This window comes from Melopsittacus undulatus, chromosome Z (assembly GCF_012275295.1).
Source record: "Melopsittacus undulatus isolate bMelUnd1 chromosome Z, bMelUnd1.mat.Z, whole genome shotgun sequence".
NCBI classification, from domain to species: Eukaryota; Metazoa; Chordata; class Aves; order Psittaciformes; family Psittaculidae; genus Melopsittacus; species Melopsittacus undulatus.
In genome coordinates, this window is record NC_047557.1 from 55,582,951 (window position 1) to 55,610,814 (window position 27,864).

Below are 27,864 nucleotides of genomic sequence, written 5' to 3' on the forward strand. Positions count from 1 at the left end.
ACGAGGGGTCGGAGCATATGCGCTCAGATCACCTGAGGAGGCAGAGTGAGATGGAGGAGTGATATAACTTGCTCCTGTTCAAAGCTCCGGAGCAGAGTTAAGATCAAAGCAAAACTTCGTACACTCAGCACAGAACTAAAGGGTGCTGGGAATCTCCCAGCACCATTTGTATTACCCCATGGACGCCCCTCTCCGATCGCAGTCCAGTCTATGTCCCCAGCCAGCTCCTCCCTGCGCCGCCCCAGCCGCCCGCCCGCTCACACCGCTCCGCCCCTCCCGCGCGGCTCCCCCGCGCCGCTCTGCGCTGCCCTTCACCTTTGCCTGACCGCTCCGCTTCTTGCCGTCCGGGCGGCTGCGCGGAGCGGGAGGCCTCGTCGGTTGTCCCGAGCCCACCGCTCACCGCCATGCTGCCCAACACGGGGTAAGGCGCTCGCCGCTCCCGTCAGCGCCTTCGCCGCGGATCAACCCTTCCCCTCGGCCCGGGCCGCCGCTTCCTGCTCCTCAGGCGGCGTCGGGCAGACCCGCGGGGGATGGGGGGAGGCTGAGGTGGAAGCCGCCTCTGTCCCGACACGAAAGTCTTTCAGGGCGGGGGGCGAGGTGAGCTTCGGCTGTGGGCTGTGCTTCCCCGGGCCTGCGAGCGGCCTTCGCTCGGCCCGCGGGCCCCGCCGGACCCCGGCCCCGTTCCCTGGCCCCGCGAGGAGCGAGCACGCCAGCGGTGCGGGTCGGGTGCTCCGCGCAGCGGGTAGGCTGGAAGCGGGTCCAAGAGGCACGGGGCAGGTAGGGGCTCGCAGAGGGCCTGTAAGAGTTGGTGAGGATCGTTAGTGGTGTCCTTGAGCGGAGCGGTTTGCGGGGGGAATAGCTGCTGGAGGACTTGAATCCAAATCAGGTAGTGTAACTGTGACTTTACGGGTATTAAACTCTTCTCTCTCTTCCCTTCTTATTCTCATTCTAAGCCAGTACGTTTTTACCTGGCAATCAAATTTGCTTCCAATATAGGATTTTAATTTAAAGGCATTTCCTGTCCTTTGGCTTTTCAGAGTCAGCACTGCTTACAGCCAGGAAGATAAGATAGTATTACTTGCACCTGTATGTTATAAACAGGATTGTTCATTGAATTCCTAATGTATGTGTAAGCAAGCTGCAAAAAGCATCTCTGATGTGAACTGAAGGTTTCTGTATCAGCAGTTGTGTTTGGTGAGGAAGGAGCTTGCCTCTCTTGTTTTCTAAGGTCCCAGAGACTGCAGGGCACAGAGGTGAGTTATACCAGCTACAGTGGAAACAGTAATAGTGCAGCCTTCACAATGCAGGGCAATTTTAAACAAACACAGGTTTAAAACTTGTGAAGTACTGGACCAGTAAGTCTTGTGAACACAACTTGCTTAGGAGAGTAAAGTGCTTCAAGTTCTGTGCAGTTCATTTGGGAACACTGAATAAGTGTTTTAAGAGGTTAGTGTATCTGGCTGGGAGGATTCTGTCACACCAGTTTGCAGAGGATAAATGAAACTTTTGGAGTGAGACAGGATTAGAAGTAAAATTAAGGAAGAAGAAAGAATGTTTTGGGTTGGTTTGGTTTCTTTTTTTGACACAAAAAGATATAAAAGGGGTGTGTGAGAGGGTATCAAGTCAGCTCAATATTTCAGAAGGGATGAAAATTAATTTTTCCTGTTAGTAGGACTTTGCTTATTTTGGTGAACACTGTTTCTGTGTGCTGTAGAGACAGAATTGGAGTTTGTGGAGCTAGAATTGAAGGAGCCCCAGAGAGGGTGTGTAGTCAGTGGTGATTGTAAGCCTAGGGGGCTTGTAAGCCTAAGGGGAAAAAAAGAGTCTTCTGTAGGCTGGAGATGCAGTTCGTGCCAAAAAGAAAGAAAATTTGAGGGTGATAGCCAGATAGATAGTGTAGGAAAGGTTGGAGAGGAAAACTAGAGAGTGTAACTGGAAAGAGTAGTGTATGTTCCTTGACATTTTGAATAGGGTAATAATTTGGGGAAAGGAATCTTTGGGTGGACTCTTCCAGATTGCATCACCGGATAGATCCAGTTGGAAGGGACCTCGAGAGGTCTCCAGCCCTGCCTCTTGAAGAAAGACAGGTCAGCTGGGAGAGGTCAGACAGCTCAAGGCTGTCTGCTTTGGTCTTGGAAACCTCCAAGGCCAGAAGCAGCTCTTTATTTCTTTGTTGTCCAGCTCTCATCCTGGGGAAGACAGTCCAGACCTCTGCAGCTCAATCCTTTCTTCCAGTTTGAAAGGGCCTGTTGTCTCTCATCCTCCTGTACTGCACCACAGCATGTTTGCTCAGTTCCATCTCCTCCGTCACCACTTAGGTGTTGGGGGGCTGCTGCTGCTTTCCCCCAGAGCTGCTTTCCAGGCTGAACTGGGCATGTCACACAAGTGCTGAGCCTCCATCTATCTCTGTCTCCCACTGGCAGAACCTGCTCCTGTTTGTCAGCACATAGCTTCCTTTGAGGGACCCAAAGCTCATTGTGGGGTGTAAATGTGGTCTTATGAGTGCCAAACAGAGAGCTGTAATCCCTTCCCTTCAGCTTCTGGTTACGGTGTTCTTGTAGCCCAGGATGTTGCCAGCATCTGTTGCCCAGCACGCTGCTTGCTGTCTCATGCCCAAATTGTTCTCTGTCAGTCGCCCAAGGCCTTTTCTGGAGAGGGTTCCCTAGCCATTTAGTCCCATTCTGTGTCCTGGCAGAGACTTTTCTTCTCAAGTACAGGACTGTACATCTGTTCTACGTAAATTTCACAAGGCTTCTGTTCACCTAGTCTGTCAGGATCCTCTGGATAGCTTCTGAACCTCTTGTAGTCCACCTCCATGGCATTTTGTCACTTCCTTACCAGGAAACTGTTGAGTTTAGTGCTAAACCTTTAAAAGAAATAATTGCCATTTCTGAAAACTGAGGGTTTTGGCACTTGTGTGTGGCACCCTGCATTGGCATTGTGTTTCTGGACTTGAACTTTATACCACATTGAGGCAGCAGTTTTTGTGTTTAGAGGGCAGTGACTAGTAAATTACAGAGGTGTGCTTTCTCATTAGAAAGCAGCATTTAATTTTTGCAGCTTACTTGTTTTCCAAGCAGCTCTGTTGTGAACAGTGTGTTGAACATTTATAAAATGTGTGAACATTTGTAAAATGACCCAACATTACAGTGAGAAGTGTAGTTGGGTGACCTGTGTAACGTTCTTGCCTTATGGTGATTGCAGATTTGGGGAGTGGTTTTACCTTCAGTGCTACTGTACTTTGCTATGTGGTAGCCATTCCTTTTGTACTTAGAGGCTGTTTTCTTAGTAAAATGATGAAGGCATTTGGTTTGAAGACTCTGCTCATGACTTTTGCAAAAAGTCAATGATTTAAAAGTTTTGCTTTGCTCTTCCCCTTCATCTTTAGGAAACTAGCAGGATGCACACTCTTCATCACAGGCGCAAGCCGTGGCATCGGCAAAGCCATTGCTTTGAAAGCTGCCAAGGATGGTGCAAACATTGTGATAGCAGCCAAGACAGCTGAGCCCCATCCAACTCTTTCAGGGACTATCTACACTGCTGCAGCCGAGAGTAAGTTGTAACAAATGAGGAGGGCTTCAGGTGCTGGCCCTGGCTTAATTGTTGTACCTGGGTGGAAAACTGAATAGATCTCTCTTAGCTTCAATTCACCTTTAATAGAATAAGCCTAGTGCCTCTCTTGCCCTCCAGGAATGCTGGGAGTTATCAGGATATTACTGTAATGAAGATGTATGTGTATAGATGTGAAAGTGCTGTGTTAATTGACATGTATGTGTGAACCATACACATTCTCAGTGTTAAGGTTTGGGTTTGGCTTCCCTGTTATTTATGCAATATGTAAAAAGGTGGCAATTTGTGAGTGCGATTTTCAATGCCTTCTTGAAGCATGTAATTGAATGAGAGATTTTCAATAGTTTCATGCAGTTTGTTCCATCTGAGAGCAAGTTTTTAAATGTTTAATTTTTTTAATTGTGCAGTTGAAGCGGCTGGAGGAAAGGCTTTGCCATGCGTTGTTAACGTGAGGGAGGAACAGCAGATTATTAATGCTGTGGAGAAAGCTGTGAAGACTTTTGGAGGTACACTAAGGTGTGGGGTTGACATTAACAGGCAATGCTCGAACAAAAAGAGGAAAGAACAGCTTTTGTCTTTAAATGCTAATGTGATATGGCTTCTTTTAAAACCAGGGATTGATATTTTGGTGAACAATGCAAGCGCCATCTCTTTGACTGGCACTTTGGAAACAGAAACGAAGAAGGTCAATCTTATGATGGATGTCAATGTACGAGGAACCTACCTTACGTAAGTGCTGAGAGAAGGAAGCAAATTGTAGCAAAATGTATACCTCAGTTTCTCTAAGAAGTTGTGTAGCTGTCTTGCTGCCCTAGAGTTGGAGAGCAAGTATTCTCTATGTGCTCAGCAGAAATTGCTCATTTATTGGCCAACTGATTTGAAATTAATATTTCCAGGAATTAATTGCAAATTGCAATTATTAAGTGTTCACAAGCTCCTCCATGCAGGTAGAAAGCAGAAACTAGTTTATTTCAGAGGTGCAACTTGGCTTTGCTAAATGCTGTCTGCTCTTTCAAGTTGAGCAAAACGACTAACTCTTTGCATATGTCAAGTGTGGCATCTTGTTTGCTGGCTTTCTTTCTCATCTTTACAGACATCGTACAACTTCCATAGTTACAAGAGAACCATTAAAGGTGTAACTGAACAATCTAAAGTTTCCCTGCCTACATTCAGCTTACCAGTTTTATTATCTATTTAAATTAATGCATCAAGATTTGATTTCACAGTTCCTTTGGTCATTTTTTTAAATGGATTCAGTAGGTGGGATCATCTTTAGATTTACAGGATGTAATTCAAAATTGCTGTTTTAAACTGAAAACATTGACTTTGATGGGGTTGTGTTAATAACAGACCCTTAGCATGATGCAGAATCTCTAAATTCTAAATTAGCTGTTTGATGTGATCAGAAGCTTTTGTATCAGTTTTACCTGGAAGAATGTTGTTCCCCTTTGTGCAGACAAATCTGGCTGTCAGATACGATTTATTTCTTAATATTCTGTTGCTAAGAATCAGTGAAGCTATTTGCTATTAGAATAGTGTAAAACCACACATACCTGGAAGCTTTCTTAATGAGAGAGACATAGCATGTAGTTAACATGGAGAGAAAAGGAGGGTGGAAGAAAGACTGTGCTTGGAGAATGGTATTTCCTGCTTCCACCATGTGATTTCTACTTTTGAAACCCTGTATGTGTAAGCAGTTCTGTGCTTAGAAAAGAAAATTGGTTTTGGAGCTTGGCATTCCAGAAGACACTCTGTGATACCTCTTGTTAAATCTATGAATGCGTTCCACTGTATTGCCATTGGCAGGCTTCCCCTAACCGCTCAACAGCAACACTCACTTTCTTGATGGCACATTTAGCTGTTCGCAGTTGATGCGGGGTTCCTGAAGTTGTATTTTCTTTAGCTGCTACTCTCACAGAATCATAGAATTAATAGTTTGGGTTGGAAGGGACCTAACGTACTCTACCTTAAAAAGATCAAAAGGATCACTGTGTTGCTGTGAGTGGAAGAGCATATGAAATATTAATACCTCTCAAGGGAAGGAAAAATGGTCTTTTGTCTTTGCTTCTTTTTGGGAATAAATTGTCAGTTGGGAAGACCTAGTGAAGCATTTGTTGGAACATGTCCAGAGGAGGTCCACGAGGATTATCAGGGGACTGGAGCAGCTCCTATCTGGAGATAAGCTGAGAAAGTTGGAGCTGTTCAGTTGGAGAAAAGAAACTGCATGGAAACATCATAGCAGCCTTTCAGTATATGAAGGGGCCTGCAAGGATGCTGGAGAGGGACTCTTCATTAGCGACAGAACAAGGGGTAATGGGTTAAAACTTAATCAGGGGAAGTTTAGGTTAGACATACGGAAGAAGTTCTTTACTGGGAGGGGAGTGAGGCACTGAAACAGGGTGCCCAAAGAAGTTGCAAATGTTCCATCCCTGGCAGTGTTCAAGGCCAGATTGGACAGTGCCTTGGGTGACATGGTTTAGTGTGAGGCATCGTGACCCATGGCAGGGGGTTGGAAATAGATCTTAAGGTCCTTTCCAACCCAGACCATTCTGTGACTTCAACCTTTTCTTCCTCTTGCTTTGTATGTTGCCTCTGTAATTTCTAGAGATCTGTTTTCAAATAATGTTTAATGAAGTTACAATAGCTAAAAAATAAAAGAAGTGTGGATTCTTTTGTCTGAGTGGAATAAGTTAGGGAGGATGTCCCATCTTACAGAATATACCTGTTGACATATTCTTGGTTTCTGTACATTAGGAAATTGAGATGTATCTTAGTGAACTTCTCACACTGACACTGAAGGGAGTTGAAACCCTAGAATGTTTAAGCAGGTGAATTAACTGTAATGATTTTGCAGTTAAAGGTATTCCTGCTGTGGCTGACCGTATACATGGATCCTGGTGAAGTGTGTAAAGAGTAGGTCACTAAAGTGTTGCTGTTCTCCCTTTGAAATGCAAACATTTACCTCAGTGCTACAAGTGAAGCCAAATGATGGTTATGATTTACACATCTGTGTGTAAGTTCTGAGTTGAATGAAGTAGTGACTTGTCCGGTCAGCAGATAATAGGTTTACAGCTTTGCTTGGAATACTTGTAACAGCCTTTTGCTATAAAATGTAATTTATTTATCATGGTTTTAAAGGAGAAATAGATATGGCATCAGAAGATAATATATTTATGACTCAGTGGTGCTCTGTTAATTTCACTTGTTGCCTCATAGTATTTTGTTGTCCCTATCAAAACTATTACAAGGAGATTGTGGCTTCTGAGCGTCTGAAAAATCAGCTTTAGTAGATGCTGCTGCACTATTTGGAAAATGTGGTTCCATTAGCAGGAATGAGTACTAGGCCTGAGATAAGTAAACTAGGACAGATTTTGTTTGTTTATATCAGTTAAATAAGTGATGCAGTTAGGGTCTCAGTGTAGTGCTGGATCTTCATGAAAATGAAAATACTGGTCTGCTTCTATGGTTTCGCTGTAATTATAAGTGTTCCATAAAAAAAATAAAGAGGTGACTGATTTGTCTAAATCTACCTTTCCAGGTCTAAAACATGTCTTCCCCACTTGAGAAAGAGTAAGAACCCCCATATCCTGAACCTCAGCCCACCTATGAATCTGAATCCCATGTGGTTCAAAAATCATTGTGGTGAGTAGCTTTTGGAACCTTTGTTGTTACTTTTTTGAGAACCTTATAAATACTTGGTGGAATGTGCAGGAGTCCCCGCCCAGAATTCCAGATCTTGTATTTTTAGCACTATATACAGGCTGGCGCTAATGGGTCCTCAGAGTATTTTGTACGTAACATAAATAAACTATTTTATGGGAAAACATGTAGCAGGTTTCATGGCCTAATACATCCTTTACATTTTCAAGAATATTTTCAAGGTAGGAATCTGCTTTTTCTTGGAAATTCAGAACACTAGGAGACATTTTCTGTTCCAAATAGAGAATGAAATCCAAAATCTGTTTTCTTACTGACTCAGCTTCTTACTTGATATAATAAAGTTGAATGTTGTCTTTTAAAACGAAAATTAATTTTGAAGTTGGAAAGCAACCCCATTTTTTCTTGACATTAGTGTTGCTTATGTTGAAACTGTAAAACGACCTTTCAGTTTTGGACATACGTCATGTTAAAATCTTCCAGCAAGTCCCAGTTCTTTCCTGGAAGTGTGTCCCATCTCACAATAGGTAAATGACAAGATTTAGATTTTTTTATTTTTTAATTTTCTATTTTTTTAATTTATTTTTTCTTTCTGTGTTTGTTTTCCATAGGATACAACTTGGATTGCTAGGAGCTAGTATGCCTTAGGCTACCTTAAAAATTCATCATTCTTGTCAGTGTGCTGTATAAAAAGTACAACAAAACCACCATACAGCTAGGCTTTAGTCATTGTTTTTGCCACAGCATCTTATCTTAGCTCTTACTTTATTTGTAGTGAAAATCTGGCAGACTACAGCTTGTATCTGCTCTGGTGGTGGGGAGAAGGGAGAGATTTTTGGCTCTAGGAAGATACTGGTTGGTCCCCCAAAACCTAATTTTCCTTATGACAGAAATAATTTTTTCTTGTTTTTTTTTCTTCACAGTTAAAGTTCCATTGGTAGACTGTAACTTTCCTTTTTTATACTTCTTGTCTTAGCTTATACCATTTCAAAATATGGGATGTCCATGTGTGTCCTGGGAATGGCAGAAGAATTTAGAGGAGAAGTTGCTGTCAATGCTTTATGGCCTAAAACAGGTGATTTCTTTTTTCTTTTTTTTCTTTTTTTTTTTTTTTTATTTTGTAATGGTACTAAAATAATGGCTTTCTGTATTTTGTCCTCTACAGCATGTTTAATTTGAATATACCTCAAACTTCTGGAACTGATTCAGGCGACCAAGCACTTCTTACGCATATTCTTTGCATATCGAAGAATATGCATAAGAACATTCATATTCTTTTACACATATTTGTCATCTTGCACTGGTGCTGGTTTTCATTTGTTGTTCACACTAGACCATTGACAGTTTGATCCAAATGCTTGTTTGCAGCCTATTCAACCCTTTCAGTTGGCTGAAGCATCTGCATAGTCTCGTGGTTTGTGTGTGTTCTTTATCATGCACTCAAGAGTTTTGGTTTGAACAAAATCACAACAGTACTAGCATGCTTTCATTGGCAGGAATTACATATTTTTCTATGTAGTACTGTTAAGAATTCCTTGCTAGTTAAATTGCCAAAACATAGGTAGAACTAACAAGATATATGCCTCTGTAAATGCAGAAATAATTCTGTTCCTGGAAGTTTGAGTGCAGTGGGCAAGCAAAATATTGTTCACAGAACCATCTGCTTGCAAGCATCAGGAAATTAAAGAGCTCTGTGGAAGAAAAACAACCTGATGCTCCCATCTTGTATTAACTGAAGTTTGTTGTCTATGAGTCAGTTAGGATCATAGCTGCTGTTAAACATCTGGTCAGCTGATTGCCAAAGAGGCCAGTCTGCTTACCTCAAATTCATCTCTGTATCGAAATGATACTGTTGTTAATATCAGCAAAGAAAGGGTAATCCTGCCCTTTAATGGTGTGAGCCCAGTCACTGTGCTATGAAACACTACAACAGCACTTCATTCCCTTGGCTAGTGGAGGGAGGGACGAAGCAATAGAATCACAGAATAGTTAGGGTTGGAAAGGACCTTAACGATCATCCAGTTCCAACCCCCCTGCCATGGGCAGGAACACCTCACACTAAACCATGTCACCAAGGCTTTATCCAACCTAGCCTTGAACACCACCAGGGATGGAGCATTCACAACTTTCTTGGTCAACCCATTCCAGTGCCTCACCACCCTCACAGTAAAGAACTTCTTTCATATGTGTAACCTAAACTTCCCCTGTTTAACTTTGAACCTGTTACCCCTTGTCTTATTGCTACAATCCCTGATGAATAGTCTGTCTCCAGCATCCTTGTAGACCCTGTTCAGACACGGGAAGGCTGCTATGAGTTCTTCAAGCAGGTTCTCTTCTCCAGGCTGAACAGCCCCAACTTCTCAGCCTGTCTTTATACAGCAGGTGCTCCAGCCCCCTGATCATCCTCATGGCCCCCCTCTGGACTTGTTCCAACAGCTCCATGTCCTTCTTATGTTGAGGACACCAGAACTGCACACAATACTCCAAGTGAGGTCTCACAAGAGCAGAGTAGAGGGGCAGGATCACCTCATCGACCTGCTGGTCATGCTCCTTTTGATGCAGCCCAGGATACAGTTGGCTTTCTGAAGCCAGCTCATGTTTATTTTTTCATCAGCCAACACCCCCAAGTCCTTCTCTGCAGAGCTGCTCTGAATCTTTTCTCTGCCCAGCCTGTAACTGTGTCTGGGATTGCCAAGGAAGAAGAAATGAAACACAGAGCAAGATCCTCTTCTGTGTCTGGAGCTTCAGTATAAGAAGTGTTTGTCCCCAGACACTTTCCCATGTTTTCCTGTTAGGAGTTGCAGGCCCCTCTTAACTTCTAGTGTGACATAGAACTCTATGATTTGATTTCTTTAAAGTGAGGAATATGAGCAAAACTGAATTATTTCAAATAAAATCAGCTGTGTTTCTTTGTTTACATGCTTTAGGAAATACTCAGTTTAACACTTGGATTAGTATCTCTGACCAACTTGGTCCCTTTTCAGAGGTCTGGATACCTGCATCCTAAATTCTTCCAGGAAATGGATGTGTTATTATCCTGCTTGCATCATCAGTTTTATCCATAGAAATGTTTTAATAAGGGATCGACTTTTATAATGCTAATTGTATCATTTACAATAACTATATCATCACGAAACCTGTACTGTCTCATTTGAAGAGGATAAGATCTTAGTATGTGATGTCTTGAAGGCACCTGCACATCTTCAGGGTCTGGATTGCCTTTCTGGCAGTGGAGTGAAAGCTTGCCCTTCAGGTTTTGGGTCTGGTGTATTTTTCTGTTTCTGAAGGCGAGAGAAAAAATATGTGCTTGTTTTCACATACTTGCTTCTTGAGAGCTCCAGGAAAACCTCAGAAAAGTTTCAGTGGAGATTTCCCAAGATCTTTGTTATCTGGAATAGAGCCATGAAACTTGGTTTTTAAAGTCTTTAGATCACTAGACCTCATGTCCATTCCATCTGATTTGTCCCCAAAATGCCGCTGCTATATGAGTTTTATATTTCCTCAGAATCTTATATGTAGGAGTAATTTGGTTTTCCATTAGCAGGGGTAAAAACCTACCATTTTGTGGGGTTTTTTTGTCACTGATTAAGCAGTGTAAATTGTATGTGGGAGTTAGGGGCAGCGAAGGAATTGATGTAGAATATCTCATTCAGACAGAGATGTGGTATCAAGCTACAGACAACATTACTAATTTGCCTTCTTTTCTAATGCAAAAAGGTGTTACAAGATTACCCGTGTCTTGTAAATGCACGTATTTGCAAGCTGTATAGGCACGTTTTCTGCACCTTTCACAGCTTTCTGGTTCTTAAACACCTTCTCTCTATGATTCTGGATATGCTGTAGAAAACACCCACTACTATTGTGGAAGTGAGTTGGTGGTTTTATGGGTTCTGGTGTAGTGTTGAAAGCTGGAAATGTTGACAGCAGGAAGCTATCTTCCTGCAGAGACCAGTTGGTTATACCAAATCTTCATTTTACAGTGTAGGTGTTTTCCCCCACCCATCTGATTAATTCAGCCTCATGTTTTCCATGGCAAGGGAAAACAAAACCTAGGAGAATTTGTCCACCCGCTCACAATGAAGAATTTTTCAGAAAGATGGATAACTTCACACGCAGAAGTTACATAAGATCTCATGTTGCATAGTTGAATACATGATTTCTTTCCCATGTTTGCATATGCTGTAGCACTCCAAATGTCAGTAATAATACGAGTGTCCCAGATACAGTCTGGTATTAAAGGAACTTCTACAAAATCTGGCATTCTTACTGAGGGGAAACCCAAACCAAAGAAAAGCGTCTTTCTCTTGTGCATTAGATTGCCACTGTGTAACTGCTAAACCAAGAAAGAGTTTAACACTGCAGAAGTTGGGACTTGTTATATAGTGCAGCTGATATTTGTTTCCCCCATGAACATGCAGAACATGAGGCTTGGAAGTGCAGGAAGATTCAGTTTACAAATGGCAACAGTATATTCTAATAAATGCATTTTTTAAATAATGATTTCTCTATGTTGGATGCTGCAAAGTAATTTAAAAAGTAATTAAGCTTTCTATAAAACCAAAGATATGCGGATAGAGCTTTGTATTTGCTGAACCCATTCTTGCTCATTTGGTTTAAGACTGTTAGAAACATTAGATGAGCTCTCAGAATTTATATAAATCACTGATGCCTCCTTGAAAACTGAAGTGCCCTCAAGTATGAAAGAGGATAATAACATGCAAATTCTCCAGTACAAAAAAATGTTCTTTCAAAAGGTTTATCTTCCAAAAATGACAAAGTTAACTACTTCATGTGGTCACCAGAGAGACAGAGACACAGGCTTCCATGGTATCTAAAATACAGTTGCAAAGTTCTTAATTAAAAAATCCACTATAATCTCATACAAGTGTGATTACCCTCAGTGCTAGTATGTATGCCAGTTTTTGTTGATTAATCCAATTCTTGAAACATGTGAAAGTATCCTGGTAATGAGGTGCTAGGAGTTTTACATTTATCTTCATATAAAGCACTTTATATAAAATAGGTGGAACAATGGGCACCCAGACTATGAGGCAGTACCTCATAGTTTAAAACCTTTTTGATTCAGTATGTGCACATAGGTTCACTGTACTCAGAAGAATCGTAGTTGACGCTAACAGAGAAGTGGCAGAAGCATGGCCAGGAGAAGTGAACAGTTTAGTGGAATATATTCAGGTCAACAGAGCCTGGTAAATTTCATCAGAGTATTTAGCAGAAATATTATCTGAACTGTTGGTAGTTAATGAAGAAAATCTAACAACCATCTTTCAGGACAGATCACGTTTGAGAGGATCAAAGAAAGGCAAATTTATTTCCTATCCTTAAAAATGGGAAGGCACCCCAGGGAGACCTAGGAATATGTACTAGTCCATCTATTTGCTGCTTTTTATTTGAGTGTGTGTTCATAGCAGTTCGGTTGATTTGGAAAAGAAGCGAAGCTGAGGTTGGTCAAAGGTAAAGGAAACCTAATCCACATCACAGAAGAGTACAGAAGTCAACAAGGACATCTACCCACTCTTGCACTTTCCTAGAAAACATTTGATGGAATTTCCTGGCTAGCATTGAAGACTGCTGTCCTACTCTGGAAGTTGAATGGTCCAGCTCAGATGAATGTGTCCTGCACAATGCCTGTTCTTTGCTTTTTAAAGGATGCTGGGATCATTTCTGAATCAGAGCTGCTGTTACTGTGTGGAATTGGAAACACTGGAAGGAAGACAGAAGTGATTTGAAGTCAGGTTTACCCTTCTACTCCAAGGACCTGCCAGGCCCAGTTGTAGGAGAGGGTTTGCGAATTTGTCCCAAAACTTGCGGGTGGAATGTTGAGTCTTGGCTAGCGGATGGGAAAAAAGTCACAAAGCAGAACTGTGTGAGAAGAAAACAGTAACATGGCAAATGCCAAAAGCTGCAATGAAGCAGCTGCTCTGTGGAACAGGATGAAAGAAAAATTGGACAGATACCTCAACCTGGAAGAGCAAATGACGGGCTTGAACTGGAACATACCACAATGTTAGCAGCATCTTTGGGGGAAGCATAACAAAGAGTAGTGGAATGGTGCAGAACTTAGTAGAACTGGCTAATAAAACAGCCAGAAGTTTAGGAGATCTGGATCGTATTCTTGTGCCAAGCAGCCTTTCTGCGGAATACGGAACAAGTTACTTGAAATGTTGCTTTTTGGTTTGTCATTAACCTTGGAGAAACAGTTTGTTATTTCGTGAGAGTTATTACATGGTTAAAATTAAGCATCAAGATTTTCAGTGTGATAATCACCAAAGGAAAGATCCCTTAATGATTGATGTGCCATACATTCACTTTGAGAAAAATAACCTGGAGGAAGTCCAGAGGGGTTAACTGGTAAATAAAGAGAGGAAATTTAATAAATTGTTTTGCTCGTTATTCCTCTTTTTGGTTCCTTTAATAGTTTTCTTGGGTTTTACTGGTGGTTTTAGAGAATGATTTGTTGGTTGGTGGTATTTCGTAGCTTTATCTTGATACAGTCTTTTGCATGAAAGGAAAACAAAGTCTGCATGCTTGCCAGAGAAATGGGCATTTCATGTTGTCACTGTTAAAGCTTTGTTTTTTATCCTCCAAACTTTCTAGCCATACATACAGCTGCTATGGATATGCTAGGAGGATCTGGAATAGAAAAACAGTGCAGAAAAACAGACATCATTGCAGATGCTGCATATTGCATTTTAACGAAGCCAAAAAGTTTCACTGGAAACTTCATTATTGATGAAGCTCTGCTGAGAGAAGAAGGAGTTAAGGATTTTGATGTCTATGCAATTGCACCAGGTAATGCACATCTTTAAGATGAGAAGTAAGTTCAGGAAGGAGGGAAGGCGGTATGGAGAATACTAACATAGTTTTGTTTATAGGGGCTCTTAATCATAGAATGGTTAGGGTTGTAAAGGATCTTAAGATGTCTAGTTCCAACCCCCCTGCCATCACCAGGGACACCTCACACTAAACTATGTCACCCAAGGCTCTGTCCAACCTGGCCCTGAAGCATTCACAACTTCCTTGGGCAACCCATTCCAGTGCCTCACCACCCTCACAGTGAAGAACTTCTTCCTCATATCCAATCTAAACTTCCCCTGTTCAAGTTTGAGCCCATTACCCCTTGTCCTATCACTACAGTCCCTGATGAAGAGTCCTTCCCCAGCATCCTTATAGGACTCCTTCAGATACTGGAAGGCTGCTATGAGGTCTCCATGCAGCCTTCTCTTCTCCAGGCTGAACAGCCCCAACTTTCTCAGCCTGTCTTCTAAACTAATCAGTCTGTAAAGAGTTGCTTTGCTTCACTGAGAGTCTATCCATAAAATCTTAGTAAATTAAACAATTGTCATAGAATGGTTTGGGCTGGAAGGGACCTTAAAGCTCATCTAGCTCCAACCCCCTGCCATGGGCAGGAACACCTTCAACTAGACCAGGTTGTTCAAAGTCTTGTCCAACCTGGCCTTGAACACTGCCTGGGATGGGCAGCCGTAGCTTCTCTAGGCAACCTGTGCCAGTGCCTCAGCACCCCCACAGTGAAAACTTTCTACCTAATGTCTGACCTCAGTCTCCCCTCTGTCAGCTTAAAGCCATTCCCCCTTCTAAAAAGTCTCTATCCAAGCTTTTTGTAGGTCCCCTGTAGGTCCTTCTCAAGGGTGCTAACTCATTCTCCACCCAGCCATTAGCTATGCTTGGGATTGCTCCAGTGCAGATGCGGGGCCTTAACACTTGGCCTTCTTGAACTTCATGAGGTTGGCACTGGCCACCTGTCAAGCATGTCAGGGTCCCTCTGGATGGCCTCTCTTCCCTCCAGCACGTTGACAGCAGCACACAGCTTGGTGTTGTTGGCAGATGTGTTGAGAGTGCATCTATCCCACTGTCCATGTCACCAACAAAGATGTTGAACAGTGTCAATCCCAGCATTAACCCCTGAGGGACACCAGTTATCACTGATCTCCAAGTGGACCTTGAGCCGTTGACCACAACTCTTTGAGAGTGACCATCCAGCCAGTTCCTTATTCACTGATTGGTCCATCTCAGTGGATAAGGAATTATAATGGTCAAATCAATTCCTCTCCAGTTTAGAGACAAAGATGTTGTGTGGGCAGTGTCAAATACCTTGCACAGGTCCAGGTGGATAATGTCAGTTGCTCTTTCCTTATCTACCAATACCGTGGCCCCATTGTAGAAGACCACCAAATTTGGCAGACATGATTTGCCTTTAGTGAAGTCATGTTGGCTGTCACCAGTCACCCCCTTATTGTCCATGTGCTTTAGGCATGGTTTCCAGGAGGATCTGCGTCATGATCTTGCTGGCCACCATGGTGAGAATGACTGGCCTACAGTTCCCTGGGACTTTCTTTTTTTCCTATTTAAAAATAGGGGTTATGTTTCTTCTTTTCCATTCAGTGGGAACTTCATCAGTCTACCATGACTTTTCAAATATGATACATAATGGCCTGGCAGGTACATCCACCAGTTTTTCTCAGGACCTGCAGGTGCATCTTGTCAGATCCCATGTAGTTCTGCACCTTCAGGTTCCTATTTAATGAAAAGAATTATTTACCAATTTTTAATGAAAAGAAAATGTACCTGCTCTGTAGATGTATATGTTACTGTTTAGCAGTAGTGAGATAGATTTGGTTTTGTTTCAGATGTTTTTCATTGCAACTTTAAGAGACTTTTGGGTCAGATTTTAAATGAACCAAACTCTAAGCATGTTATTTCATGCTATGTCTTTCCTTCAGATTGTAGTTTATTTGCATAAACAACTCTGCTGTAGTTTTATATTAAATGGATTCCAGTTTGTACTGTCCACCTTTGCTTGGACTTACAGTTTTCCTCCATTTTAGGTCATCCCCTGATGCCTGACTTCTTCTTGGATCTTGAAACTGACATGATAGGAAGGAAACAAGAAGGATATGGTAAGGAAAGCAGTGTGTGTACAAAGTCCATAATTTCTGACAATATTGAATGCTCTCACTATTTCAAGATGTCTTTTCTTTTTTCCCAAGAGCTGGGACTCCACTCAAGCTATTTGACAAAAACCTTTCATCATTTGGAGAGTAAAATTTAATGGAAGTCACTCTGCAACTAAGCTAGGAAAAAAATGTTCTTTTTTGGAAAAAAAAGTTCCTTTCTGCAGGACTTTCATGATAGAAAATCAGAGCCTTATTTTGAGAAGTCTTCTCTGAATTGTGATAGCACAAATACCATGGAAAATTACTTCTAGAATAAGAAATTGAACAGCAGATGGCATATTTTGCAGGAGGGTCTCATTTGCCTTGCTAAATTTATATTAAGGAGCACAACACAGGGCCTCTATTGCTCCTTACACGAAACTTGTGCACTTACACAACTTAAATATCTCTTAGATGAAATGGAAAAGTCTTCTACAGAAAAGCATTGATTTTGCTTTTTCAGAATTGCAGTGTGTCAAGTAGGAGGGCAACCAAGAATGCTGAACAGAGGTCGTGTAGGAGTGGCAACATAGGGATAAGAGAAGGGCATAGGAGCAAGGTTGAAAGAGAGTCATTTTCCCTTGGAAATGCCATGTGAGCAGTTGTACTAAGACACTTCTGCTGGGGACAGATTTTGTTGGTTCCCTGGGCCTCATAATGCGGGTTATTTTGTAAGGAGCCACAGAATAGTCTTACCTGGGTTTTTGATACTGAAGACACCAAAGAGACTCTCTGCAACATTTTTAGAGGCTGTTCCATTTACAAGGCTGATCAAATTGGAGATGCTGTCCTTTTCTGTAGAATGTATGTGTTCTCTGCAGTACAGTAAAATTGCTGATTGAAGCAGTGAATGGATTTACAGCTTAGAAGCCTTTCCAGAAGAATTAATGAAAATATCCGTGTTCTTAGCAAGATAAACAAACAGAAGTATTTTGAGATGCAAGTGGCGTTTATTAAAGACACTGATTTATTTTATGTGAGCACTGTCAGGAGTGTATAGATTGTGTTAGAAATCAGTATGCTGCATAAGCATCTGTGAACAGTCAGTTATAATCTTTCTGTGGTTTTATTTTCACTTTTCTTTGACATACTAGGAAATGAAATATATTGCAGAATTATGTTCAGTGCTGTACACCTGTTCAGATTCCCAGGTGCAAAAACCATCTTTTATCAGTATCAGTACTAAAATACTCATTTTCCTTACTGTGGAGCTCAAAGTTTTTCAAATTAAGTTTTCTGTGCATGTTTTCACATGCAGTTTTAAAATGTTTTGCATTTGAAAGAGGAAAATAATCTCTTTCTTGTAGGTGGTTCCCAAGCATTCAAGGAGGAAAAGAAATTAAGTGGATCCCATCAAGAAGAATCAGAATCTGCTGCAGCCAAGCTATTGAGTCCTGTTGCAGAAACATTCAGAGTTATTCAGGGAGCAATAACTGAAGACTATGTGAGATCCACTCAGGGTGTCTTTCAGTTTGAGTTATCTGGTAAGACCCTCACTACGTACAACCTCCACATGCTCACACTCCTAGCAGAAGGCATGGGGTTTTTTCAAACAGCAACACTTGCCTCTTCCAGCCGATCCCAACACAGACCGCCTTTTGTTCCTTTCCATTGAATGCTCCTTGGACCCAGTTCCAGCCCACATGGGAGCTGCTGCTGCTCCTGGGGTGCTTGGGTTGGCTCTGCCTCATGCACAGGGTTTTGGAGATGCTAGATGGGAGCACTCACAGGTCATGGTGAAAGCACCAGCTGCCACCAGCTCTGTCAGCAGCATGCTGCCTTGGGGCTCTCCTGCTGCTGGCACATGCATGGGGCTGGCGCTGCTGGCACATGCATGGGGCTGGCGCTGCTGGCACATGCATGGGGCTGGCTCTGCCAGCACATGGGGCAAGCACAGCCAGTTCAAGCACAGTCCTGTAACTGCTCCAGATGGGCACGGCAGCTGCTGTTTGACAGGGAGGAGCTGGGAGGGCTATGCTCTGCTGCCTCGTCACCTCCTTTTTCACTGTCTGTTCAGGTGATGAAGGAGGCACCTGGTACGTTGACCTAAAAACCAAGGGAGGGAACGCTGGTTCTGGGAAGCCTCCTCTGAAGGCTGATGTGATTATGAGCATGTCCAGTACCGACTTTGTGAAGATGTTCACAGGTGAGTGACAGGAATCAGCACCAACTAGGTTGAAAAAGACCTTTAAGATCATCAAGTCCAACCATTACCTCAGGACTGACAAGACCACCACTAAACCATATCACTGAGGGCCTCAGCATGTACCCTAATGGGCTCATCATTCATTGAGGTACCGCTGTGGACTGAAGTCCTATCACCAGAAGCCTGCTCTCCCCTTACCTATCCTACTGGAAGCTTCACACAGTCAATGAGATCTGTACAAGCTGTGAGGCACCTCCTTAAAAGAAAGTGCTGGCAATTCCCATTGAGGAAAAGACTGGAAATCCCTGAGCCAAGCAGATAAACAGGGGCTGAGTTTTCTGTGGTGCACATGCAATTGCTGAATGTGCACTGTGCTTTCCTGGCTCAATGCAAATAAAGATGGACTGAGCCAGGAAGGACCAAATCCCAGCCAAGCAGGGAAATTGCAAGGCAGTGCTGCATGGAGCCTGGGTTACAGTCCAGAGACACTGTATTGATGCTGATGATAAAAAAAGCCATCTGGCATAAAAAAACAATCATTACAACAGTAACTGGAGTGGTAACCTCTGATTGCCCATCTCCACACATCATTCCACATCACCAAGATGTTTGAGGTTTACTCTGAAGTGTAAAGGAATGTGGATTCATGTTGTATATTTTAAAGCCCCATCAGCAATGTCAGGATGGTTTCTTAAAATAGCTCAGGCCAGAATCCAGCTCAAGAACACTGCATATAGGCAGTGCACCCATTGAGGGAAATAAAAGTCACTGTGAAAGCACAAAATCATTTTGTATTTGAGAGGCTGGGGTTGGCCAAACTCCTCACTGGGAGCACTTGGCACTGTCTAGTCAGATGTCTACAGGTCCACCCCTGCCAGCACCTATCCAATCCAACCCATAGTGCTGATCATAGTAGCAGTATCAACTCACTACTTGGTTGGACTCTGTGAGCCTGATGATCCTGATGGAAAATAAGGAGCATTGTGCAGGATCAAGCCCTTCTGGAGGTAGATATAGATGTCTCAGTTCAGCTTGGCTTGTGAAAGCTTTGCAGAGCAAAGGTGAGGAACTTCATACCTCAAGGAGCATCTTAAATCTTGCTGCTTTGTAATGCCACTATAGGAAACATGCAAGAAAGAGAGAAAATATGTACTTATTTACATGACAGAATAGATGCAGCTGATAGGCACTTGTGGGTGATGAATTTGGTTCATTTCATCTACTCCCAAATCCCACTGATGGACAAAACTGTATCCACAGTGTCTCCACCCAGCTCAGCTCATCCCTGCTTCACAGCTCTCATTTATCTGCTGCTGAACATGCTGCCATGCAGCTTACACAATCAACCCCTTCATGAAGGTAATATGGGTCCCACAGAGAGCTGTGGGACGGCTACCAAGTATTGTCACGAATCCATAAGCACACAGTTAGTTCTGATACCCTCAAAAGCCTCTCCACAGCTGAGGAACCTAGAAGGACCTGTATAAATGAACTTCTTTATTGAGTACTCTCAGACAGAGGAAATTGACTATCAGGACTGTATCTGGAAAGTTGTTCAGGTACTTGACTCCCATGTAAGGACAAAGGCAAATTCAATGGAAGGTTTAGATGACCAGATATGGCTCCTCCAGAAAGATGCATTTCTTAAAGGTCATTATTTGCATAGGAGAAAAGTGAGTGAAATAAACCTGGGCAATCAATCAGTTGTCAGACTGAGTCATAGGCTGACCTGACCTTGCTGTGCATGATGCCCCTGAAAACACTTGTTAATCTAGTGCTTCTTTTTGTGCTATAACAAGACAAACTAAATGAGGGGTAGTTACCCCTCAATAACCAGGAAACAAGGCAAGGAGAGCTAAGGCTTTGAAAGGAGATTACAGAATTTATCATGAGAAGGGCTTCAAATTTAGGCGTATTTCTGGCACCCATTGAAGTCTCACCAGATCTCCATTCAAAAGCACCTTATTTGAAGCAAACCCAGTGATATAAGCATTGACACAAGTCCTACTATCTACTGGTGCAAAACTGAAGCCCCCAAAATAGGCAGAAACAGACTAGGGTCTCACCATGATAATTTGGTTTCCCCCAGTCATAAAGTAGGGATAATTCTCACCCGTATCTTTGTGAGGGCTGGGAGTGCTTACTTAAGATATGAAGCAAGGCTCATGTACTCCAAAACACATTCTCTTTACCTTCTCCAGTTGAGCTGTTGATTGAACAAAAGGTATTTCTTCTTTTTACATACCTTGCCTAACTGCTCATACCTTAGCAGACACTTATGAGCCTGAGCAGTTTGACTTTTGATATTCACACTGCTGAATGGAGAAAGTCATTAACAAAAAGCAATCCATACATATAAAGAGTCAGTGAAAGAAAACCAATGCCTGCCCATAGAAAGAAGAAATAAAAAGCTTACCTTTGGACCTGCTGGCCCTGGCAGCCCAAATGCTCCTGGCTGTCCTGGTTCACCAGCTTCTCCTTTTGCTCCATCCTTCCCAGGGAGGCCAGGTGAGCCCAGGTACCCCTTTTCTCCTTTATCCACTTTCAGTACAGGAGCGTTTGCCAGGGTGGTGGTGCCCAGAAAACCTGCTGATGGGCAAGTGGCAGCCTCCAGGCTTTGTGGTCCTGGTATGGAGGGGCCATGGACTTCTTGTGGCTCAGCTGAAACTTGTCAGTGTTTCAGAACTCTTCTGTCCTGTGAGCAGGAAGAGCACACAAGCTGATACTGCTGTAACTCACCAGACATTGCAACGTTAGCAGCCAGTGTAGCTTCAGAAAGAATCAGGTCAATCTGTTGGTTTCTGCCCTGGACATGTCTAGTGTGCATTTCCTAAATGTGTGCTGCTTGAATCTGGTCTGAAAGTTACCTGGTTTGTTTGTTCTCTGCTCAGAGACCCAAGTTGTATTGTCTTGTCTCAGTTAAAATCAGTCATGATCTGATAATTTTTTTACATGACAGCATACCACATCTGATGCAATCTGTCTCTCTTACTGAGTTTTTTCTGGCTCTGGAGAGGTTTTTTACTGGTTTCCTAAGTGTGCACTGCTTTAACAGCATAACTTGATATAGTATAGCTGCTAGGTCTTGCTATAGTGGCATTATATTTTCCTGTGCACAGGCTGTTACCAGTTCCTTCTAATATTTTGATGCTTCTGTTTCTTCTTTTTAGGTAAACTAAAGCCAACCCTGGCCTTCATGACAGGAAAATTAAGGATTAAAGGTAACATGGCACTGGCAATAAAGCTTGAGAAGATGCTGACACAGCTTAACTCTAAACTATGAGTGGAAACTGTTAACAGCAGAACTGTGGCCTTTCATATATAAGTGCAATGCTATTTTAAAATGGTAGTCCTTTGTTTTCTCTGATGTAATATAAGTATGGATAAAATGTAAGATTTTTTTTAGAGAAGAAATAACGGTTTGATTTAGACAAAAAGATGTTTTTCATTAAACAAATTCCTTCCCAAGAATACCTGTATCAGTTTGTTGGTGTTTTCTTTACTTCTGCTCCTCTGGATCAATGAAGAACTCCTAAAGTGAGTTTTTTATCCCCACATAGTTGCTTGCACACCTGTCCCATCAAAAATGTAAATGAAAATGGAAATCTCATTAATTAATTTTTGCCCCAAACTGTCACAGAGAAGGTGCTGTCTTCCACAGCATTTTAAGGTAACTTTATAAGGATTAACCTGCATCACTGCAACCAGCCACTTCCTCTTTCTTCTCTTTGGCTAGTGAAGATGCAAGTCACACATGTCCCCAGTCTGTTAAGTGGAAAAGTGTATCTGTGGTTTGCAGCTTTGTGTGACAGCGTCTGCAAAGCCAGATGCACCAGCCCCTTAACATGCATGTTCAGTGTCCCCAAAAGACACAAAATACACTCCCCATGATGGCCACATGCCCACTGTGCAGCTCTAACTGCGTTCACATGCTCCTGCTGGCAGTGCTGCTGTCCCATGGGGCTGTGCCCAAAGGTTTCAGTCTCCACTGGGCAGTGCCTGCTTACCACTCCCATCCTGCTGTCTGGGTTGGTCGCTGATCTGTCCCTGACTGCTGACCTGATGACTCCAGAGCAGTGTCAGTCCACACAGTACTGCCGGCTGAAGGAGAGCAGGAGCACTGGTGTGCACCAGGACATGGAATAGGAGGGAAATAAGATCCGGTGTTGGAAACCAGAGTCCTCTGGAGGAGACTGAACATTGAACTGATGGTGCAGTGACGCACACACCCTACTGGCTGGTGCACGACCATAAAGAAGTGCATATGCTCTGCTTCTTTATGAAGCAGAAACCACTACAGGCAAAAGAATAAAGGCCAAATAATGCTTACTTTGAGTCTTAGACCTGGAGAAGGCAACTGTCAGCTATTGATTGTTTTGGCCTGGATTTGAGGTAGACTGGAGTAGACGGACAGTTCTAGAGACAGAACCTTCGGGAAACTTTCGAGTGCAGTCTGAAGGGATGAGGGTATCAGATTCTACAGCTAAGCATATGGGGAGAGACTTTCAAGCTGTTAATATCAGTGCACTGCTGCTTATCCCAGCAGGATGGACAGAAGACAGGCAGCCCCACATACAGGTGGGTATGGCTGTGGGGAGAGTGAAGTGGTTGGGTTAAGGGATACAAACCAACCTGAGATCAGATAAGGTCCTAACTCAAATAGAAAGAGGAATTTGCAGCTGCCCTTCCTTAGTGGAGGCTGCTGTTCTTCCTCAGAACTGCATGCTGGGAAACAACTAATACGAAGGAATTTGTTTGAGAACCAGTTGGGGGCATTGAGGTGCAGAACCAGTTGGGGGCATTGAGGTGCTGCACTACATGTTTTTCACAAATATTAAGCTTTTTTATCTTGAAAAAATAAGTGGTAAGTAACTATAAGGAGCAACATTCGTCCGCAGCACAGTATGGGGTTTGTTTTCCATGATGCAGTTCAAGCCTGCTGGCCTTTGGATGCGCCTACATGCCCATTTGTCACCTGTGCAGATGGGGGGTTTCCGACACCCTTTCATTCCCTGCTTTGAACTGAGCTCTGCTCCGGTCCTGCTCAAAGCCCAGAGCTTTGCCTCCATCTCACATTCTGCCTCCCCGGCTGATCTGAGTGCCTGCAGCAGGATCATCTGTCTTCTGTTCGCCCAACCATGCCCATTCCCTCCCTCACCTCCTCCACTGGCCCCTCTCTCATTTCACAGTAACTGCCAAGTCATCCCTCACGTTATAAACCCTGTGCAACCACATCTGCACATAACTCTTCCCACATCATCTCCTCCTCCCTCTGGTGCCTGATGGCAAGCTCCCCATGTCCCTGCTGTGCTGCCCACCTGATGCTACAGTTGGCAGATATTCCACCAACTTCCACCTTTGGCTTGCCTTCTCCCCCCTCCAGCTTTCGTGCAGAGATCTTGCGCAGCATCCTGAGAGGGATTTGGGTTTCACAACAAGCTGATGCCAGCAGGGGAAATCACCCAATGGGGCTGATCTCACCTTAAGAATTGAGGCAGATAGGTTTAGTGACTTGCACAGTAATCATATAAGCCATAAGCAGTCCTTGTGTGTTGACATAATGTTAACTGTCGTTCTACTGTCACTGCAGCTCCTGTTGACATGGAGCTGCAGACTTGTGTGGGAATGATGCATGACCTAGCTGAAGTGGCCTAGGGCTGTCTGAACTCTTTGCAAGTGGAACAGCTTTCATGCTGCTTGCTTTCCCAAGGGTGGAATTCTGCACAGATGGAAGCAAAAACATTTTGCTGAGAAGATCTTCAGGCACAACCCTCCTTCAGCCTCTCTCCAGCAACTCAGCCCAAGGAGGAGCTCGGCTCCAGTGTGACAGCAGTAGGATGGTAAGCCTCATTTGCCTGCAACGAGCTCCATGTAAGTGAGGTGTTGCGCCTGTGTAGAGAGCTGCTGGTTTCAGCTCTGCACAGAAGTACCTGCAGGAGGAGCCCCTAGGCATCACATTCAGCCTTCTTCTCCTCAAGTGCTTTTTCCTCTTCAGTAATTAATAGTTGAAACGTAGAGTGATGGGGCTTTTTTCTACACCAGTTGCTTCCACAGAAATCTTCCTCTCATCTCATCATTGAACCAACTGTCTCTGGAGTGTATTTGTTTTCAGGAAGGAAGAAGGATTTCAATTACTTAATTTCTTTCCCACATAAAAGATTTTTTTTTCTTTTCTGGTTGTATAAACTTATGTAAGCTAATTTAGTTGACAGTGTTTAAAAGACACTACAGGAAACACAATAAGTGTATAGTACAGGCTTCTAGCTACTCTGGAGGATGTGAAGGTGTGTTGAATCTATTTAAGCACTACAACAGCCACTCCAGAGGAGGTACATGCGCTTTTCAGCATGCCCCACTAGCCCCTCTACTGCAGTTCTGGCAGACAATTCAGAGGCAGGCAATGAAGAGATCAAGTGACTGGTACAACTCCTGTTAGTTCACTCTCAGGGCTTCTAACTGTATTACAGAAGACTACACTTTTTATTGGGAATGGGATTTGCAAAAGGCAATACACTTCTTCCACTGCTGCTTTAAACAGCAAAGCAGCTACTGCTGGAGCATCTTCTGTGGAATAGCTATTTCTATAGCCAGCATTATTTGCTACTATCACAAACAAACACATCATTAACAAACACAAATTGTTTAACACAACACAAACACATTTTCAGCTCATAATGATTAAAATTTTAAAGACTTGTACTGTGTATTTTAAAGTTTTATGTCTATTACCAAAAGGAGAAAAAACCTGGCCATTTCATGAGTTAGTTACAGTACGTTGTCTATTAGCACATTTAATGTATTACCATTGCTTACCAGGATTCCTTTTAGCATTTATCCCTAGGATTTCTTTGAGGCAGTGATGTAAGTACAAGCAGGAAACTAGTTACAGATCAAGCATTTGCATCTTTTCCAGCTTTTTTACCTTAGAGAAACTCCTAAAATGAAGGTCCTATATAGCCACAATGCATTTATTTAAGTAAGAATGTTTGAAATCATCTACTGATGACTGAAAGAACTGATTACAATCCCTTGCATCCCTACAGGTTTTCACTCACATGGCTAATGCATGTGAGCATTAGTCAACTTTCTGTGTGCTCTAAGATTCTCCATTCTCTCTCTTTTTTCTATATATACCATATTCCAACATTTCTTGGGAAAAGGCCCAGGGCACTTGAATATCCTTGACTGATCCAGGTTGTTTCAGAACAACTTGACTGTTGTTTCAAAACAGAGGAGGAATGAAGTATCTGTCAGCTTAAGTCTTTTTACGCTGCCTTATGTGAGGAGCCTCCTTCACACTCACTGATCAGATTTAATCTGATGTATATTAGTATCGGCTCTCATAGTTTAGCTGTTCTTTTGGAAATATTAATTGCAAGAAGGACTCTTCATTAGGGACTGTAGTGGTAGGACAAGGGAGAATGGGTTCAAACTTAAACAGTGGAAGTTCAGGTTAGATAAAAGGAAGAAGTTCTTTACTGTAAGGGTGGTGAGGCACTGGAACAGGCTGCCCTGTGGTAAATGCTCCATCCCTGGCAGTGTTCAAGACAGAGAACTGGGTGACATGATCTAGTGTGAGGTGTCCCCGGCCACAGCATGGGGTTGGAACTTGATGATCTTAAGGTCCTTTCCAACTCAAACCATTCTATGATTCTGTGACTGTGTTTGGAATACTTTATGCAATTAGATTTGCTGGAAAATGTAATGGCTTAGTGTTTTGGAGGAGAGGGAAGAGCACTGAATTATACCTTTTTATGTCTAATACAGTAAAGCACTCTTGTAATTCATATAATAAACAACATAAATCCATGGGAAGAGAGGTGTAAAATACAGCTGCACAAACACCACAGTTTACACTGATTTACTGTTGAATTTCATTAGGTGTCTCAAATTAGCTCACCTCTTCTTCCTCAATGAAATATCTGGATTAGTTGTTTCTTCATTTAAGGCAGCTTCAGTCTTGGCTCTTCTAAACAACGTATCTGTGTGAAAGGGGACCTCTAAATATTTTGCACAGAGCTACAGTATCTCTTCAGCCCATAAACTGACTTAGATCTGATTAAGCATGTCAAAGCATAGCCATACTAGTCCCACTTAATATCATTATTAGCTGCTTCTTGCTTTTGGTGACCACCATTGCTCTGTGTGCACATCCACAATGCAACAGTTTAATGTAACCTACTGTACACACAGGCAAACACAGCCTTTGGCAGCCCTTACTGGCACATCATGTTGCATACAGGCAATACAAAGCACCACTGCCAGCTGCTCTTGTGGTGCTAGCGCATTATGAGGACCTTTCCATCAAGGAAAGCGTATTTATGGGCTCAGAGAGACCTATGAAGTTTTGAACATCCTCTGGGAAAACATGATTTGGGATGCTGTGATCTACACAGAGCAAATGAATTGGAAGACTTAAAGACAGGGTTGCTGTTCTCATGTGCCAAAGCTGCACTCTGATTTTGTTAGCTTAGCTCTCCCTTCCTCTGTGCTTAAGGTGAATAGGCAAGTTACAAACAGAAAAAACTCTCCATTGCCAGCTGAAGCAGTTGCAGCCCTTTCTCCCATTTTCTGCTCTGTCCTGCAGGGTGCCTGTGGCTCAGCTGTGCTAGTATAACACTGTGTGTTCCTGCTGTGAACCAGAATGAGAAATCCAACCAGCAAAAATACCTCCTTTCTCTGCAAAGTTAAGCCATATCAATTCTGCAACTTCTTTTCATGGTTAAAAAAACCACCAAACAAAAAACAAACAAAAAGTAAACAAACAAAAATAAACACCAATACCACCACACAAACAAAAAACAAATAAACCATAAAACAACAAAACAAACCTACACCAAAACCTAAACAGAAAGGAAAAACCAAAACAGCAGAGGAACACTGATGTAATTTGTTCAGTAGGAAATAAACAGTGAAGATGGGTATGTAAAGCTGGTCTTACGAAGATCAGAACAGAGAATCTGTAAACACTAACACCACTACATTATTTAAGTTATTCTTTCAGTTTGTGGTTCTGATTTATCTGAAGTCAGCAAAGAAGTCCTTAGTTTTTCCTGGTCATCTAAGATTTCACTCTAATGAACAAATGAAACTATTTGAGTAAAACAAATGATTTGTAGGATCTGTTATGTCTCTCTAAAAGAACATTCTCAACACTTGCTGCCCTTGAGTGTCTCCCTTTGAACCAGAGTTCAATTGTTTATGTTAGTCCTGAAGACCTCTAATCACAGCACTGCTCATGATGCTTACTGAACTAGGCATCTGACTCAGATACTCTGCTACACTGGGATGATTAGGATCAAGGTCAGTTAGTTTCAACTCAGAAAAAGCTGGCTTGATTGGAAGTGTCCTCTGATTATTACTGTGCAGACAAAACTGTTTAATAGCAAATATTCTGAGTTAGGAAAAGTAGAGCTAAAATAGAATTCTGACAGAATTAATTTTCTAGTTAGATACCACATTTTCCACTGCAAGGTACTTCATTCCCAACTATAAACAATTTTTTAAATCCTTAAAAAG

General features: G+C 42.5%; 1 protein-coding gene across 1 annotated transcript; it reads left to right on the forward strand.

Annotated features, from left to right (window-relative positions):
* The first annotated feature begins 276 nt into the window (after positions 1-276).
* HSDL2 (hydroxysteroid dehydrogenase like 2) lies at positions 277-21,816 on the forward strand. Its single transcript, XM_005154854.3, has 11 exons — positions 277-421; positions 3,389-3,552; positions 3,978-4,076; positions 4,185-4,299; positions 7,109-7,212; positions 8,204-8,302; positions 13,843-14,037; positions 16,092-16,163; positions 17,507-17,683; positions 18,217-18,345; positions 21,516-21,816. Exons 1-11 carry the CDS (start codon positions 405-407, stop codon positions 21,626-21,628), a joined length of 1,284 nt encoding a protein of 427 aa, XP_005154911.1. The 5' UTR covers positions 277-404; the 3' UTR covers positions 21,629-21,816.
* The last annotated feature ends 6,048 nt before the right edge of the window (positions 21,817-27,864 follow it).